This window comes from Zea mays, chromosome 10 (genome assembly GCF_902167145.1).
Source record: "Zea mays cultivar B73 chromosome 10, Zm-B73-REFERENCE-NAM-5.0, whole genome shotgun sequence".
Classification (NCBI taxonomy): Eukaryota; Viridiplantae; Streptophyta; class Magnoliopsida; order Poales; family Poaceae; genus Zea; species Zea mays.
The window spans coordinates 126755726-126775238 of NC_050105.1; the positions used below are offsets into that span (position 1 = coordinate 126755726).

Consider the following 19513-nt stretch of genomic DNA (forward strand, 5'->3'; position numbering starts at 1 on the left):
TCCCTCAAAAACCAAGCAAGTAATAGGAGCACAACAAGACAAAGCACAGTTTCACAAATCACCTTTTCAGAATTGAGCTGGGCGCGAAGAGAAGAACTCAGTGCATTGGCGTCATCTAAGGCAGCGGAGACCTGACCCAGTTCAGTCTGGCTCTGAGAGTACTTTTCCTCAAAGTCAGTGCATCGCTGGACCAATTCAGTCTGATCTCGGGAATGTTTTTCCTCAAGAGTGGAAATCTGCCGAGTCATTCCTAGCAGGAGACAATCAAACAAAAAGGGGTCAGAATGTAAAGCAGTTTACAGTGAAGACAAAAAGAAGCAAAAAAACACTAACCAGCGTTAGTCGCCTCCAATTCAGAGACACGGCGTTGAAGTGACATTGGATTCCAACATGCAAGAGATGAAGCTACTTCTGGGACAGAAGCACCCTGTAACCTTAGCTGGCTAGCCATCCCATCCACCAAAGCCTGATGAGGAGAACAGATGAGTGTAATGACAGCAGTTCATGCAACGTAAAAACCAAGCTAAAACACATCACAGTACCTGGAGGTTGGAAAAGAACGAAGGGATCCCCAAATCAGGAGAGATCAATTGATAACCAGGCGTAAGGCCACCACCCGAAGCAGCTTGCAACAAACCAGCAGGAACCAGCTCGGTACCATCAACAGAGCCCAACACTCGGTCAGTGGGGACGCTGCCCTCTAAAGCGACTCCCTGGTCCAAGGCTTGGGCTACCACCATACAGCCGGAGTGCGGAGGCGATCCCGCATGAACGTCCATGGAAGTACAGGAGGGAGACCCCGCTCGAACACCCTCGGGGGCTGGGTCATAGTTTGCACTGCCCACTTGAGCCGGATCATCCCCGGCAGCACCCTCGGGGGCTGGGCAGTGGCTTACACTTCCCACCCGAACCAAGTCATCCTCGGCGACATCCTCGGGGGCTGGGCATGTGTCAACACCATCCTTGGGGTCCAAGTTCTCTGCGGTAGCCACTTCTAAGGCTGATGGGCCCTCAGTTACTTCCATAGGGCCAGGACGATCCAATTCAGTCTCCCGACCCTCGAGATCGCGCTCCAAGGTCGACGAGGCACGGGATGACCTCAACCCAGCATCAAGCACATCAGCACAAACCTCCATCACACCATCATCTGCTGGCTCCAGTAACAAATCCTCTGGAACCATATCCTCAAGAGTCTGATCAAAATTGGCCAGGGACAGTTCTTGCAGACCAATGAGGACAGACAAAGCAGGAGAAGGAACTCCACTACTTTCACCGCTAGCAATGAACTGCCGACTGTTTTTCCGAGTCAAAGGAACTTCATCTTCTTCCTCCTCGTCGTCCACATTAGCAACACAAGCAGCACCCCCATTGGGATCAACAACAGATGGAGCACCCACATTGGGATCAGCAGCGGATTGGGTACACCCATTGGGATCAGCATCAGTAAATTCAGTCACAGGCATTTCTTCAGCAGCAGGAACCGAAGTACCAGCGTCCCGATCCAAACTGGATACTCGCCGGAGGCGTCTCCTTTTCTTTTTCTGCTCATCAGCAGAAGGATCAGGCTGATTGGCTCGACAAGGGCGCCTCGGGCGAGTACTGGCAGGCTTCTGAGTATCCAAAGTTGTATCAGCCTCTGGGAGGGGCGCCACTACCAATGCCCCAGCAGGAGCAGCGTCGGAAGAATCCTCAGCCAGCAAATCAAGCATAGCGCTTATCTCTGCATCACTAGGGTCCAGGGGCACCTCAAAATGGACCTGCCGTTCATCATCAGGAATCTCCCCAAGCGAGGCAACCAAGGCACTAACTTCTTCAGCAGAGGGTCGCACTCTAAGGCCCAAACTGCCATCAGTGACAGGTGGATTCGACACAAAAAGGGTGAAGGCTTTGGGAGGAGGCAGGTTCCAGGCCGAGTATGCCACTGGAGCACCAACATTTGACACTTTGCCTCTAAGGATCATCTCAAGTCGGCTCACCAAGTCTGCAAAGGGAATTCTTCTGTTGGTAACCCGAGTTGAGTCGGCTAGGCCTCGATACAGATAAGCTGGGTATGCCCTGTCCTTCAATGGCTGAATATTCTTGAAGACAAAATCAGCAACCACAACTTCAGCAGTCAGACCCCTCTCTTTCAACAGTTCAACTTCAGCTAGCAACGCACCTGCCTCAGCTACCTCCTGATCTGTGGGAGACTCGGTCCAGCTTGGGGTGCGAACATCCGGCTGTCTTCCCGACCGGGGGGGAGAGAATTTCCATAATTCTCAACTATGAACCACTCCAGGCGCCATCCCTTGATACTGTCTTTGAGAGGGATTTCGAGATACTCAGTCTTCCTCCCGCGGCGCATCTCTAAGCTAGCACCCCCAACCAACTGATGTTGTCCCCCGGCCATCCCAGGGCGACAATGAAACAAATACTTCCACAACCCGAAATGTGGCAGCACACCGAGAAAGGCTTCGCATAAATGAATGAAAATGGAGATTTGCAGGATAGAATTGGGGTTCAGATGGGTCAAGTTAAGATGGTAGAAATCAAGGAGGTCGCGGAAAAAGGGAGAAATGGGAAGGCCAAGGCCGCGGAGAAGGAAAGGAGCATAAACAACGGACTCATGGGTATCCTCAGTTGGGACAGTAACCCCATGGCAAATCTACCAAGAACAGAGTTCCCGCGGAGGAAGAACCCCGATGGACACGAGGTGGAGAAGTTCGGGCTCAGAGATGACGGACATGTGGTTACCTGCGAAAGGCAACTGGCTGTTGGGGTCGATTGGAGGAATCACCACGGCAGACGAACTCGAGGTTTTCCTCTTGGGCGCCATCTCGATTCTACCGGTGAGCAGAGTGGGAGGCGAATTGCAGAGAGGATTCGGAAGCGAGAAAGCAAGAACTAGGGCACGGAAAGCAGAGGCGGCTAAAAGTGCAACATTTATGGGATATTCCCGAGCCAGATACCGTTTCAAAAAGTGCCCAGTCAGCACCCGACGGTTGTTTCCAAAACACCGGCGTGCCACGTGATCACCCGGCAGTTATTTCCAGAACGCCGGTGCGCCACCTCATCACTCGGCTATTATCCTCAAAGTGGCCCACGCAGCCCGCTATCACTCGGCGTCACCTCTAAAACGCCGATGTCGCCCTCCGGTCGCTCGGCGTTACCTCTAAAACGCTGACGTCGCCCTCCAGTCACTCGGCGTTACCTCTAAAACGCTGATATCGTCTTCAAGTCGCTCGGCGTTACCTCTAAAACGCCGACGTCGCCCTCAGGTCACTCGACAGTTATCTCTAAAACTCCGACGTCGTCTTCAAGTTACTCGGCAGTTATCTCTAAAACTCTGACATCATCTACAAGTCGCTCGGCGGCTACTTCTAAAAGCATCAGTATGATGCCCGAGTTATTCACTTACTGTCTCAAAGGAATCAACTTCACGAAAAAGCCGGGAAGAGGAATGATTCAAGAACTTCGAGTTATGAATATCAAAGAGTAATCATCACAGAGAAACCAACATCATTTCATTCATTAAAGGGAAGATAACATACTTACAAATCAACTCATTATGAGTTGATACTTCCCTATTACTACTACTACATTACATTACATTACTGCTACTACTACTACACTACACTATACTACTCTACACTACTAAATACTACTACATTATTCTAACTATGCTATACTAACATCTAAAAGACCAGTGGCATCTAGCCACTGGCCCTGTTGCTGCCGCCGCCGCTGCCGCCCCTGTTGCTGCCCCTGCTGCTGCCGCCACCGCCGCTGCCGCCCCTGCTGCCGCCGCCGTCACCGTCCTTGCTGCCGCTGCCGCCGCCCTTGCCGCTGCCGTCACCGTCACCGTCGCCACTGCCTTCGTCGCCGTCGTCGCCGTCCTCGCCGCCGCCGTCCGAGTCCTCCTCATCCGAGGAGTACTCCGACTCATCCGAGCCCTCGAGCCCGGAGCGCTCGACGGCCCGGATGTACGTCCAGACCTCCGCTGCGAGCCCCTGGGAGTCGTCTGAGTCGTCAGACGACTCACGCAGGGGGATGGGAGCCGGAGACCCCTCAGACTCAGAGGAGAACTCCTCCTCTGAGTACTCCGAGTCACCAAAATCCTCCGATGGAGGAGTTGGCTCGCGCTTGCGTTTGTTGTTATTGCCCATGGTGGAAGCGAAAGGGAGAGAAGAAAGGCAAGCAACAGAGAACAGCAAGAGATGTGAAAAAGCCGGAGAGATAACGACGTTATTTATAGAAGAAGGCAACCGCTCACCTCCAACCGCGGTCACTGAACAGTCGCAAAGCATTCAATAAGCACTTCAACCCGTCTGAAGACACGTCAGGCGGCTGACGCCGTTTCACGCAACACAACACCCATTGGGACTCCAGTCAACAGCGCGGAGGATATGATTACACCCGCCGTCACATCACATTACTACTCAGAAGCAGCCGGCTAAAACACTCAGCGTACCAAGCCGTCCCTTGCCCACACCCATTGGGGGGGACGCCCAGGAATTATGAGTATATTTTCAAAACGGTCACATCTGTGCAGGGCACGCAGTGAATACCTCAAGACAAAAATGAGATATCAGTAAGGATCAGAGGAAAGCCAAATTTAGCCAGTGAAGTACAAAATATGGCCGATAGAAGCGACGTGAAGACTAGACAGAGAACGTCCATCAAATGTCCAATCAGTCACAGAGCAAATAAATTACACTACCTAGCAAGATATGAATGGATTGCGAACTCGGCTGCAAAAGACAAAATACATGCTGACCTCTGAAGCATAATATTGATGACATAATGCTGACCTCCAAAGCATAATGCAGATGGCATCATGCCGATTTTTACAAGCAGAAAGGATAATCTTCAGCAAAAAGACACAAAAGGAAGACCTTCGAATGGATTATCCTCAAAAATCCACTCGAAGGTCGGGGGCTACACCCATTGGGTGCACCTTCGGTGCACCCCATGGATCATCATTCCAAGCCAAGATAGTGCCGACTTCTAAGGCATGGAGCAAGATTAAAGACAAGGCTGACCCTCAACCAAAACGCAGGAGTAAAAATGGAAATAATTTCTGGTGAAGACCTTCGAGTAGATTATTTTCTAAAAATCTACTCGAAGCTCGGGGGCTACACCCATTGGGTGCACCTCCGGTGCACCCAATGAACTTCAGGGTCCTACAAAACGAAGTGTCGACCCCTAAGGCACAAACACGAAACAAAGCTTCGATTTACGAGTGATCAAAGCAGGAGGAGACAGTAAGAAGTCGTTTTCTTCAAATCACCTGCAAGCTGGACCTGGGATCTTTGGGCTGATTACCTCTAAATTAACCCAAAGATCGGGGGCTTATGGGGGATAGATATCCCCCGGGTCCACTAAAAGAGTAAAAGACCTCACGAAAGGCCCAAGGGCCCAATAAATCGTAAGGTCATTCTTTCGTGGGTCTAGGGAGGGACAACCAGCAAAGCAGATCGACATGAGGCCGGATTGGTGCAAACCCGGACGACCCACAACGTCGAGCGAGCGACCACAACGGAGATCCGACTTTCCCGCGCTAGAGCCCCCATGCAACGGAGCCATGCGAGGATAAGTCGGCAAAACTACAAGGAGATAAACTCAAACAGTTCACTATCTTTTAGCTACACATTGTTATCATATCCACGTGTATTGCCCCACGGTCGAGTATATAAGGCCTAGGGGGCACCCCTTCAGAACGATCGACCCGATTACTTAGCCACCCACTTCAACTCTCTGCATTCTCAATTCAGAGAGCTCTCTTGTAACCTCATTCACCAAGCATACTCGCCAGGACGTAGGGTGTTACGCATCTCTAAGCGGCCCGAACCTGTAAACATTGTCCACTGTCCCTCGTGCAACTGGCACGAACCATTTTGTTACAGTCGTCGACACCGTCCTACTCCTAAAAACACCTTGAGGGGCAACCCCGGGTGTGCGATCGGACCCAAAACACCGACAGTACGGCTATAATTCACCGGACTGTCCGGTGTGCACCGGACTGTCCGGTGAGCCAATGGTCGGCCGGGCCAACGGTCGGCTGCGCGATCTGCGCGAGACACGTGGCCGAGCCAACGTTCGGGAAGGGGCACCGGACTGTCCGGTGTGCACCGGACAGTGTCCGGTGCGCCAACGGCTCCAAGGCTGCCAACGGTCGGCTTCGCCAAATAAGGAAGGAAATCCGCACCGGACAGTGTCCGGTGCGCCAGGCGACAGAAGGCAAGAATTGCCTTCCTGGAATGCTCTCAACGGCTCCTAGCTGCCTTAGGGCTATAAAAGGGACCCCTAGGCGCATGGAGGAGAACACCAAGCATTTCTTGAGCATTCTTGATCACTCACACTCCATTCTTGCGCACTTGTTCGACATTCTAGTGATTTGAGCTCCGTTCTAGTGTGCTAGTCTTTTGAGCTTAAGTCTGGATCTTGTGTGTGCGTATTTGTTGTGATCTTTGTGTCTTGTGTGAGTTGCTAATCCCTCCCTTACTTCGTGCTTCTTTGTGAACATCTTTGTAAGGGCGAGAGACTCCAAATTGTGGAGATTCCTCGCGAACGGGATATAGAAAAGAAAAGCAAACACCGTGGTATTCAAGTGGGTCTTTGGACCGCTTGAGAGGGGTTGATTGCAACCCTCGTCCGTTGGGACGCCACAACGTGGAAGTAGGCAAGTGTTGTACTTGGCCGAACCACGGGATAAACCACTGTGTCTACCTGTGTTGATTCTCTTGTGGTTATTGTGTTTCGCTAAGACTCTTCTCTAGCCACTTGGCAATACTGTGCTAACGCTTAACCAAGTTTTTGTGGCATTAAGTTCAAGTTTTACAGGATCACCTATTCACCCCCCCCCCCTCTAGGTGCTCTCAGAGAGAATATCTTCTAGACGAGATTATAATTCCTTAATGGAACCTTTCCAGAAGAAATAAAGTCTGTGTTAAACACCAAAGTTTGATAATCCCTATAAAGAGATAAAGACCCATACAGACCCAAAAAGGAATAAGATGAGGTACCAAAGGGCTTGAAGTTCACCGAATAAGCATGTGTGCATTCCATGAGTTTTACTCATGGTAATTTCCACTAGATGTGGAATTACGGTATCCTCTAAAGCCCTGATGGCAGAAACCTATAAGGTTTAGGTGTTACTGGCAAAATATCACCATTGTGCCAGAATGACAGTCTATAACGATGTATCTTATCGATGAAAAATCCCTGATGGATTACGATCTTTGATGGACTTTTGTTACACCATCATAGATGTTGCAAAGGATGAACGCCTGGAGCGATGTGTCATATTTAGAATATGTACTATTGCAACTATATTATCCCCTAAGTCCCATTGAAGGACATGTTATTTGCTTTGCACAACTATGTATAAATTGTGGTGTAAGATAGAAAATGATAGCACCCCAACCTCATCCATTCTCGTTATTCCAGATGAACAATGAGACATATATCTTGAAGAATATGCTTGAGTTATGAGGGATAACGACTTTGACAGATGTCATCGTCAGGGGGAGCGAATGCTTATATTGATCACAATCGTGAGACAATAAATGTCATATTATATGCCCTGAAGGCGTGAGCTTGATGATCAATATGTGAACCTTTATGGAACTTTCTATCAAATATATAGATCCAGTCGATCGAACACCATCAGTAAAAGTGACTTATTTATATTGATACGTGCACTTACCTCGTATATACTAGAAGTGAGTAGAGGTAAAGTTCCTGAAATAGTCCTTGCAAGGATATGCAATCCGTTTGCTAAATCTTTATGTGCATATACTTCCAGAAGAAGATGTTTTGCCTTATTGATACGGTTTTGCAAGGATCAGGGGAAGCACATTTCTAAAGTTAGCCCTTGTAGAAGATTCGATAGAATCTAGATCCTAGAGGATCGAAATCTGTCCCGATGACAGCTGTTGTACTCTTTTTGCCTTGGTGAGTTTTCTTGAAGTTTCTCACATGAGGTTTTTAACGAGGCAACAAAGTGCAAATGCAATCTGTATTACCATGCACTCTTTCTCCATATTTCCCCACTGGGTTTTTCGGAGTTTTAACGAGGCATGTGTTGGTCGCGGTATTCACCCAAGGGGGAGTGTTAAGTAACCCTAGTTAGGGTTACGTGGGCAAATACCTGCTTTGCCCCTGAGGGGTCTCACATCTCTATATAAGGAACCTGTACACCACCTCATAATACAGAGATCAGAAAGAGGCCAGAGGCCTAACCCTATATCATGTGTCTCGTGTGCTCTCTATCGTGTTTGATGGGAAAGGGAACGGGCTCCTACGACTTCTCGTGCCTCTACTGCTGACGGAAGGGAAGGGAGCGGATCTGGTGATCCGTGGTAATGTAGTTCTCAATAGGGACAACGGGGACGTGTGGTCCCGGAGGAGGGGCAGTAGGAGGCATAAGGGATGATCCAAGTAACATTATTTATTAGATTTAAGTGAGTAAGAGATAGGGTATCCAGCGATCTAAACCGTAGATTTAGATGGTGTGTTAAGTGTGAGTGTAATTTGTTTGGTGGATTTAATAAAGTTTATGGACGTGGGATGATTTGATTGGATAAATTTTGTAAAAAAACTGACACTACACCAAAAAAAGCAACTTCTAATTGATTGTTTGTGGACCTTTGCGCAGGAGGGGTGACCTTGTCCTAACAAAAGAACTTTTCCAAATCTTTTCCAAACGGACCAAACCTATCCTTCTAATCGAGCGTTTGGTTTTGAGGACATGGTGACTTGGTGAGATAGGATGTACCCAACCTAGTTTTTAGGAATGAAAGCATCCCTATTCTTTGTTTGGTCGATAAAGATAGGTTGGATGATCCTTTTTCTCTATTCAGTGTTTGTTTACTATAGCTTCACTTGCTCCAAATTCACTAAAACCATATGTGAATTTATTTTTTTTTCTAGCCAAACACTTTTGGATCCACCATCTCCACCATGGACCGCCTCAACCAAAATGGTGGATCTACCACTAGATTCACTAAAATGGTGGAGCAACACAGAGATTCTCCACCAAATCCAAGTTTAATGAAGTTGAAGAAAATTATTCACCATGTCACTTGTTACACACATTTTTTGTTCTAAACTGTTACATTCTTATTTCTTCCTTCCACCGCTCTTCCCCGTTGTTGTCCACAAGTTTTGTCTTACTTGCATGCACCCGACCATGGCCATACCACACGTGTTGTGGCCATGGATTCACCCGCCACTGGCAACATGTCGTGCTCAGTTGCCCTAGAGTCGCCATGCATGTGCCCTTCCATGCATGCCCTGAAGCTGCCCCACATGCCATTGTCATGCCCACTCGCGCCCACATGTGCTCGGTCTTGACCACCTACCCCTTCAACCTTGCATCGACCGTACTCAAGTCGGTAGTTGCATGCATCCCTAGCCATTCGCACTCAGGACACCCCCTCTCACCGGTTTCTAGGGTTGCGCCCGTTGATACTCCTGCACACACGAGTTCTCAAGAGAAGAAGGTCACGTGAACCGAGGAAGAAGTAGTTTTTCCATTTTGTCTCCTGGCGCGTGAACCTCAGTTGCTAGTCAGATATAGTGGAAAGTAGAGTTGTACCAAACACTTTGGTGAATCTCATATCCATAGTGGAGCCACTCCACAGTGGATCTAGGTGAATCCTAGATTTAGATTCACTTTTTTACTACTGGAACTCTACCAATTGTGCCCTTAGTTAAGTAGAGAAATTTGGATCACAAAAGTGACATTTGGGGGCACCTTTCAATTTCTTTTATTTTTTTCCTTCTCTCCTTGTCCATTATTCCCCCCATATCCCTGACGCTCGGAGCATGCGGCCCTTGCCCTCGCATCAGTCACCCTCATCTCTACACAAGTGTCGCCCTTGACTCTCTACACCACTGCCCCTCCCCCCGCACCCATTACAAGGCTAGCCTATTGGTACCCTCACTTCTGCCACTCCACTCGACATTCCATGACCTCGAAGCGATATCGTGCCCTGTGTGGGGCTCAGCCACCAACATCCCTCACCTTCGACGCCGTAGGTAATCACGTGTGATCCATCTCTCCTTCTGACATGCTCACACCAACAGATAGTCATGTCCCTTATCATCCATCTTCATCCTCTAATTTTGAGGTACCACAAACGACATCTAAAGAGTATATTCCCCTTAGGGACCATCCCATATATTAGGACCCAGATGGTTAGAGAGGACGAACAACCTATAATAATTAATTTATCAAACTCGTAGTTATTCACTAGAGCTAAGTTGATTAGTAACAAACAAACACATACGTGTATATTTGTTATAGCTCTAATTTACTCTACGCAAGCTCCTAAAACAATATTTATAGCTTGGATACTTGTAGCTCTAATGTATTTTAGAATAACCAGAATCTAATGACCGTTGGACTAACATCGGCCGGTGCCAACACTAGCTCCTAGTTGCGTCGACTGGTCTGAGTGTCCTTGTAGAACCATATCTTAGGGTACGACAAATCCTACATGAATTTCTCTGTGTGCTGACCATGGAACTACACTAATGAATAGTGTGGTCGTGCTGCCCGACGCTGCCACATTCGCAACCATTGAGCCATTGGCTAGAACCGAATCGAGTCAGGTTTGACTCGACTCGATTCAGTGCATGAGCAAGACAAAACAGGTTTGGCTTGGCCTACGTATGAGCTAAGGTAGAGGTCCAACTCGGCTCGACACCGGCTCTCAAGAATCTAGTTTAGACTATTGGCCTAGTTTGGACTAGTTTGCACCAAAAATATCCACGAATAAATCTAGGGTTGTCTAGCTGGACTACAGGCTCTGTTGAACCAGTTTGGGTTCATCACGTGAGCCACAATGAGATGCTTGGTCCAGCCATGCAACGATCCAGAGAAACAGGTTCAGGTAAGCCCTCAACTACCCTGGAATTTGTTAAAAACAAACTACTCAGCGTTTAGACAAAAAAAACAAATATATACAATTTGCAATCTAATTCGGTGAATTAAATACATTATATAAATGTTTTTTACTGTTTTCTACTCTTGTACCGAATTGATGAAAACTATATATCTATGTGGTCGAATTATACACAATATGACATATCAAAAAAAATATCCTCGACTGTCCTCGGTTTAAAGTTTAAACCCGTAGCCCACCACTGCCTGCCAGCTAGTTAGCTACCGTGCCCTCTTGTTTCAAACATAGCACGTGTTCATTGTTCAGGAATTTTCGTAACGTTGGAAAACTCATACAAAATGGGCTTCAGGAATTTACAAAACTCCACACATAATAGGAAACACACCACTGATGTTCATTGTTCTGTCTGATTTCACAAAACTGATTCGGCGATGACAAAATCTCCCAAACCCCACCAACACTACAATGATAAGATGCCGATTCAATCACAGGATGCACGTTCAGGTCAGTAAAGAGATAATTCGTAAGGGCAGAACATGCGCCCTAAAGAGTATGTTGACTTTTGTGGGCCAAAAACCTGAGTGGATGAAGATGAATGTCTTTTTTGGGGAGGGCAAATGTACCGAGGTTCCATGATGTCCGACAACACGTGTGCCCCCAAAATGTCCCCCGTGCAGACCACGGAATCGGAATCTGATCCTCTCTGACCCTATGCTAAGAATGTCGCGCTTTGCTTAACTACTTTGCCTTCTTGCTGAGTGTTGACGTGCGGAATTTGGCATCGTCCTTGATGAAGCTCCACCAGAGATAGGTGAGTGGAATGGTGCTTGCATGCCACAGTGAATGGGCATCGGCAAACCCCATGTATGGAGGGAAGTCGTAGAGCTCAAGAAGCATGACCAGTGCTCCTCCAAAAACAACCGTCCAGAGTTTCAGCCGTGATGGATGCCGGCTTACACCAGCCCAAACAGCCCACGTCAGAAGTTGAACCGCAGCCATCACCACGCAGACTTTCATGTTCCATCCTGATAAAAGAACGATTCGTCAGATAAACACGTGAGTAGCATACCTTATCAAAAATATGTCTGCACAGATGCAACCGGCGGTTTGTGGGAACCAAAACGGAAGAAAACCGTTGCTAAATCACGAACGAGAACACTCTGTGATGGCCTTTGGTAACAGATATATAGCTAAACAAAGACACAGTAAAACGAGATTGCTGCAGACTGGTAAATCCGTTAAGAGTTAAGCAATTGATATACAAGTCAGATTGCTCTTTGTGTAGTGATGGCAAATGTTTAGCAACAGGTGAAAAGACAGTTTACCATAGTCAAGCTCGTAGAAGTTAAGATACAAGATGTGCGTTGTAACGAATGCCAAAATAGGGGCTGCAAACATCACCCTGCTAGCCTCATCCTTGACATTGAAAGCCCTTAGCAATGAAAGGATCAACGAGTAGCCAAGCAAGGCCACAGCTGAAGAATAGTCCAGTTTCTCAGTCAACTCAATGTCTCTACAGAATAATAACGATGAGTTAGATATTATTACAGATCACAGTAATATATCCAAATTGCAGAATACATTGAAGGCCCCGAGCAATTTCATACCGAGTATGGAAAATTGAGCTCCAAAACCATGCGTTCATTGATAAGATTGCATAGATATGCCACAGGCTAGTGTATTCATAATAAGTTCTCTTGGTCTGGGGTCTAAGAGGCAATTTGTAATTCACTAGAAGGAAAAATGAAAGCCAGCCAGTGAAGTGCATCAGTAGGTTGACAGCAGATAGTGCAGTTGAAAGGGGTTCCTGGTGGAGCATGTCAGATTTAGTTGAGACGTAGCCGAGAACTAATGCTAGAAATAGTTGTTTCACACTCGGGATCTCGTCAGAACTAGACATACCTGGAACACAGAAACACGTAAGAATGGCCACTTTCCATGATATTTAACAGGGCTCAGACCAAGTGACTGTCGTTCCCCTTCTCTCTGCATCATGCAAAAATAGCGACAGTCTGTCCTACAGTTCAGTTCCTTCCACTGGATGTAAATTTGCTCCTGGTTATACCAAGAGACTCCAACAGAAGTGTAGTTCTCTTTGGACTGACAATGGCTGATGACATTCTCCCCAACAATCCCTGTAGCTTGACACTCCCTCACGCAAGTTCTGAAGGTTGATCAGAAGAATAAAGATTTTCATAAGCTCTTAATAGTAGTAAGCTGAAGTAATTCATAAAGCAAAGGATAATTATCTCAGCATGACATCAAATAGGATGGACAAATAATTTGGCATTTCAGTGGATATCATACTTATGGCAAATGAGAAGCCAAAAAAATATAAATGTATTCAGCTAGTGTTTCATGAAATCAAATAATGTCACTAAAATCACTTCCAAGAGTGATATTGGTAGTAGCATCTAGCATATGCAAAATGAAAGAAGCCTACAGGAAATAACTAGTGCAACATGGAATATAACCGCAACAAGCAAAGGGATTGTAATACATTTAGGCATATCTTACAATATGCCTACCCCAACAAGGCAACAACATATGGCATATATCTACTTAAAGAAACTAAATTTGGAGATTGTGAGAACATAACATTGACCGAGATTTGCAAAGTTCTTAGGTCGCAGCCTCACAAGCGTGTTTTGATTTGGGCCCCAACCAACCCTCTGCCAAGATTTGGCCATGACCAAGACCAGCATATCTATGATTTTGGCAGTGGAGAGCAGTTTGTATTGTAACCATGCCTGCCAAAAGTATCTTGAACATATCTATGGCATGTGGGCCCGATATATAATTATATTTTGCGACAAAACATAATCAACATGGACCTTGATTTGTATATTTAATTGCAAAGCATGTGATAACTCTAACAGCTAAGGATCCCATACATCATTCATGAGGGGGGAATCGTCTGAAGCTTAGGTGCTTGTTAGGATACTAGGTTAGATGCCAAAGCTCGCTCGAAAAAAAAAATGATGGATATATGTGTTTGGATTAGCGCCAATATTTGGTGAGCCTAGCCTCACGTCATCCCTGCACATTGTATTTCTTGCCAAGTGCAGGCGAATCGACGACAGCGGAATTGTGCACTGATATTTTGCGTGCCAACAGATTGGCAGGGCATGTGGAGGCTGAAATGTTGAATCCAAACAAGCCCTAGATAGCCAAAAGGTTCCAAAGTCCATGCAACCAGTTCAGAGATCTCACCTCACCCATAGCCTTCTGTTGGCCATGCGAGTTCTTGGATGAGACATTTGCTCACCCCAATCCCAAAAAATATCAGCGCTCGGTAGTGCAAATACATTGGTGTAGCCAAAAAATTTAGGGTCATGTCAACTTTTTGAAGCAAAACAAAGGCTAGCCAATTCTGTTAGCATACAAAAAAAGGAAACCCTGTGGCTCAACAAAGCAGGAAACCAAGCATGCCACAAGTACTCCCTTCAAGCAACTAGCCTCTACCACCCCGACTCAATGCTTATGCAGTATGTCGCTTTACTAATTTGTTTACCTACTTTTTAGAAACAAATCTACTTTTTTCATGAAATCAAATAATATATGCCATCAACATTATAAATTTAAGAAAAGAGAGCATAATGCTACCATCGCACATTGGGATTAGCTTAAGAGAGAACAGCTCTGTTATAGACAAACTTACATAACAAATGAATCTAGGTAAATTCTTTCCTCAAAGACTAACACAAATGTAGTGAAATTCATCTGAAAACTAGGAACATATACCCAAAGCATAAGATATGAATAGGTATGCAAATTACAATTTAGCTATGCAAAAAAACTGCCACGAAGCATGTTATTCACTTCTAACTCTGAAACAGCAGTGCTCCAGAAAATGCTATGCTGGAATTAAAGAACACTAGAATGGAGTGGACAGTAGTGTCCTTAAAAAAGCTGGTGCAGTTAGAATTTCAAAACCATGCTGATGAGGCATCATCACCCATGTAGGGTCTGTTTGTGTTGAACTTAGGACGATGTGTTTGGCCTGTAGCATCCCTGATTCCCTGGTGGTTGTTTACCATGTTTGATTGTGTAGAAGAGTGAACTGTTGTTGTATTGATAATAGATGGGATACAATATATATAGACTCAACCCTAACCGTAATGGGCTGGCAGCCCAACAGTAGTGCCGGCCCACACACACACAGTCTAACAGATTGTTCCCACACCCATTACTCACAGTTCAAAGTAGGGCTGTAGATCGAGCCAGCTCGGCTCGGCTCGCCCGAGTTCGAGCTAGCTCGTTAAGTTAACGAGCTAGCTCGGCGAGCCACAGAGTCAACTCAGCTCGGCTCGTTTACGAGCTCGAGCTGGCTTGTTTAGCTCGCGAGCCAGAACAAAAAAAAATACAATATGTAATTTCTAGTTAATTTTAAACTAATTTAACAGTAGAAAATAGTAATTATACTCATAGTTTCACATACCACATCAATGTAACACCAAATTAACACAACTCATCACTCATCAATTCACACACATGTTAATCAGTTTAACCCATAGTTATATTTGCATGGACCAATTTAACACATAGACACAATTATTAAATCATTAGTTTAACTCATTTGACATAGACACCACACATACATATAACATGTTCATCAATTGTTACGTAAATGATATGGATATAGTTTCGGTTTGCTGAAATGTGATAACTCATTTAGCTCGCGAGCTGGCTCGTGAATGAACTGAGCTAGGATGTCAGCTCAACTCGTGAAAAAATTCAAACGAGTCAGCCGGGCTGACCACGATTCGAGCGAGCCGACGAGCCACGAGCATTTCGTCCAGCCCTAGTTCAAAGCATTGTTAATTGTTATTGATTCATGTCATTAAATGCTCAATGATGCTATCACATATCTCACTTCTCCTTGTATATGCCTCCCCCTCCTTTTAGTTGAACGCAGTAAAGTGGATAGATACACATGATGCTTTATGAAGGGTGAAATGTTATAAAATTACAGTGTATCTATATCTGGAAATATTGTTTTAGTTTCCAATGTTTTAGTTTCCATATTTGGCAATTTAGGGACTAAAATGGAATAAAATGGAGAGACTAAGGGGGTGTTTGAATGCACTAGAGCTAATAGTTAGTTGGCTAAAAAATTGCTAGTGTTATTAGCTAGCTAACAAATAGCTAGCTAACTATTAACTAATTTATTAAAAATAGCTAATAGTTGAACTATTAGCTAGGGTGTTTGGATGTCTCCAACTAATTTTAGTCACTAACTATTAGCTCTAGTGCATTCAAACACAACCTAAAAATTAGTCCCTAGAAACCAAACACCCCCTAAGTTAACGAAAACTTGAGCTAGTAGTATTTTAGTTTTATGCCATCACATAGGTACAGTAACACTTAATTCAATTTCAGTCTTGTACCAACCAAAAACGGTACAGCCTGGCCTAGCAAAACTCAACGAAGGTTACTTCATGCTCCCTTCAGGCAGCACTTGTTCTGAGGCACAATGCTCAAGCCCCCAACTAAACAGGCCCACACACAGCCTAGTGACGTCACAAACACGATATGCAACTCATAGGGTCTGATTCACTAAATTCAAATCTTATTTCATTCTCAAAGAATAGTACTCCCTCTGTCCCAAATTGTAAGTCGCTTTGGATTTTCTAGGTACATAAGTAGGTTTAATTCATAAAATGTCATCATGTCCAAATAAGAAACAATTAAGCACTAGTGTTTGCTAAGATCCTAGGACCAACTTGTTGTTACAAAGTTACAATACCACGCAATCAAACTGTTCTAGTAAAGTTCATCCCTTAATGCTTCACATCTCTTCTCATGAGGTGCTGATATATGTTACAGTTGGCATAGAAAGCAAGTGTTGCTTAATCAAGTGACCATTTACCGGAGATTCAGATGTGCACATGTTATCTATTTTGGGAGAATTAGGGTGTGTTTGAATGCACTAGAGGTAATAGTTAGTTGCTAAAATTAGTTAGAGACATCCAAACACCCTAGCTAATAGTTTAGTTATTAGCTATTTTTAGTAAATTAGCTACTAACTAGCTAATCTCACTAGTAATTTTTTAGCCAACTAACTATCAGTTTTAGTGCATTCAAACACCCATTTAGGCTATCTCCAACAGCTCTCCTATCTCACCTCCTATTTCAAACTCCACTTTGTAAACAGTGTTATCTAGACTCTACAGTACAAAACCGTGTTTTACATGGCCATATGCACGATCTGATGGAGACAGTTGTATATCAATTTGATATATTACTATGTAGCAAACTAGCTAGCATGAGAGTAGCCATCAGCCACATTCATACAGCAGCACATCTTTATCTTTACGTGCAATAAACAGACCACCGATGCATGACATGTCCAAGATTTAGGTGGTGTTTGAATGCACTAGAGCTAATAGTTATTGGCTAAAAAAATTCTAGTAAAATTAGCTAGCTAACAAATATCTAGCAAACTATTAGCTAATTTACTAAAAATAGCTATTAGTTGAACTATTAGCTAGATTGTTTGGATGTCGTCAGCTAATTTTAGCAGCTAATTATTATCTCTAGTGCGTTCAAACACCCCCTTACAGTATCTACTAGCAGTGGGACTAACAGTGAACAGCAGTGGGACTATGGAATCGGAAATCCTAGTCTAGCTCTCTTACAGGAACCTAGGTCAAGCAGGATTTTGCTCCATGCCTTAGGCGACAGAAATAATCGGTGCATAACTCATTAGTACTGATGGAGACAAGTGGAAATTGAAGAGAGACACTAAGATGCAGCTCACCTGTAGCGCGGATCAACATCCCCGAGGCTGGCCTCGACGGAGACGAGCACCAAACCAAACGCAAGAAGGGAAGCCAACCGAACCGCCAAGGCGCTTCGACCCATCACAGCCGACGCGGCCAGGGTCCTGCGAAAATCCCAGCGAAATCAGGAAGGTTACCCAGGACATATAGCGGAGGAAAAGTAAGCAGATAAGGGCGCTTACCTGGAAACGACAGCCCAGATCTCCACCTCCGAAGAGCTTAATGGCTACAAACAAAATGGACCGGTAGGGAGTTTCGCGCGGCGGCGCTAGGGGACAGTTGAGCTACACGGTGTTACCCCCTCCACACAGGATCCAAACCCGCGACGACCTCGAAGTCGAAGCAATGGAGCGTCCAAGCAAGCCAGGCCTCCAAGGTACCTAACCAGCAAAGAGGGAATTGAAAGTCCGTCGATCTCCGCTCTGCGCACCGGCCGCCCAAGCAAAAGCAGGACGAGGGGAGGATTAGTACCTGATCACCAGCTCGCTCACCAGACTCCCGACTCCCGACGAGGCGACGAGGCGGCTTGCTGCTGACTGCTGACCAGCGGCGTGCGTGATTGATCGCCTGGTCAGCTGTAAGTATAGGACTATAGGCATTCTGTCGGTCCGGTCTAAGCCGAAAAGATCGGTATTATTTAAATTTTGGGTTGATTCATTTGAATTTCAGTTAGGGCCCGTTTGTTTCCTTGGAAATGAAACTCATTCCATGAATAACATTCTAGATATCAGATTCCTAAAGAAAGTAATTCCTTAGAATTTGATTCAATTCAATTTTTTTGTTTGGATGCCAATGGAATTCTTTTCCATGAATCAAATTCAATATCTTGTTTGGATAGTTATATATGGAATTTACATATTTGGAGGGAAGTAACCATATCAACTTGCACACAACAAAATACACAAGTTTTCACCCTACAATTTATCAAACAGAATGCATCACGAGAATAGTAATAATGATACATATTTGTCTCAAATGTCCACATATCATTGGAACACATTACTTGCTACTCAATGTGATGTTCAATTCACCCAACATAAACTAAGACAGCAACATTAACACACCCAACACCAGTTCAATTCACCCAACCACAACTCGGTTCACTTTTTAAGTTGCTTCAACAGCCATCTCTTCCTCAGAATCAATGGAAGTGCCAATAAGGACTCGTACTTGCGCGCATCACCTGTTAAGATATCAAACAAGTCTAAAAATGTGTCTTCATCTAACCCATCTATCTCCTCCAATGTGCTAAAAATTTCTTTTGATGTCGGGCCTTTTGGTGCTTCATCCCTAATAGCTTCAGTGAACTTGTCTAATTTCTCCGCCATCATTGAGGTGAAGGAATCACTGGAACGTTGCCTCTTCAAGCTTCCTGAGGTTGTTGATGAAGTAATCTCTTTACCGGTTCCCTCTTCCTTACTCATATCTCTCGCACCATCAGCTGGGGTCTTTGCCGCTTCACCGGTTGCATGATCTTTCCCAAACACCAAGTTGATCGAGTCCCAATATAAGACTGTCTTGTGTCTGTACCCATTAGCTTCTTTATTTTTCTGCAGAAAACAATTTGACAAAAGAGTTACTCCATAATAAATTTCTTAAACGTATCGGATTCGTTTCGGACGGCACAAAATTATAAAAGTCTGAAATTCAATTTCTGACCCGAAAATTATAATAGGACTCGAAATTCAGTTTTTGGCTCGAAATTCACATCAGAGTCCTAAATTTAAACCAAATTTAATAAAAAAAAAAGATAAATAAATTTGAACAAAAGCAAACTTAATATTTGTACTAGGTCAGTACCCGTGCGTTGCAACGGGAACATATAATACCATGATA

The 19513-nt window shown here is 45.0% G+C and overlaps 1 protein-coding gene across 2 annotated transcripts; it reads right to left on the reverse strand.

The window, feature by feature from the left end:
- Positions 1-11184: 11184 nt before the first annotated feature.
- Positions 11185-18297, reverse strand: LOC100281582 (CAB2). Of its 2 annotated transcripts, none has more exons than XM_020545045.2 (7): positions 18149-18297; positions 17860-18057; positions 14106-17781; positions 12795-13056; positions 12500-12699; positions 12218-12405; positions 11185-11917 (listed from the first exon to the last, which is right to left on the reverse strand). In XM_020545045.2, exons 3-7 carry the CDS (start codon positions 14150-14152, stop codon positions 11631-11633), a joined length of 984 nt encoding a protein of 327 aa, XP_020400634.1. In that variant the 5' UTR covers positions 14153-17781; positions 17860-18057; positions 18149-18297; the 3' UTR covers positions 11185-11630. The 2 variants fall into 2 exon arrangements, with proteins under 2 accessions (XP_020400634.1, NP_001355252.1); NM_001368323.1 differs by having other exon boundaries at positions 11248-11917; positions 17656-17781; positions 18149-18267.
- Between the last annotated feature and the right edge of the window lie 1216 nt (positions 18298-19513).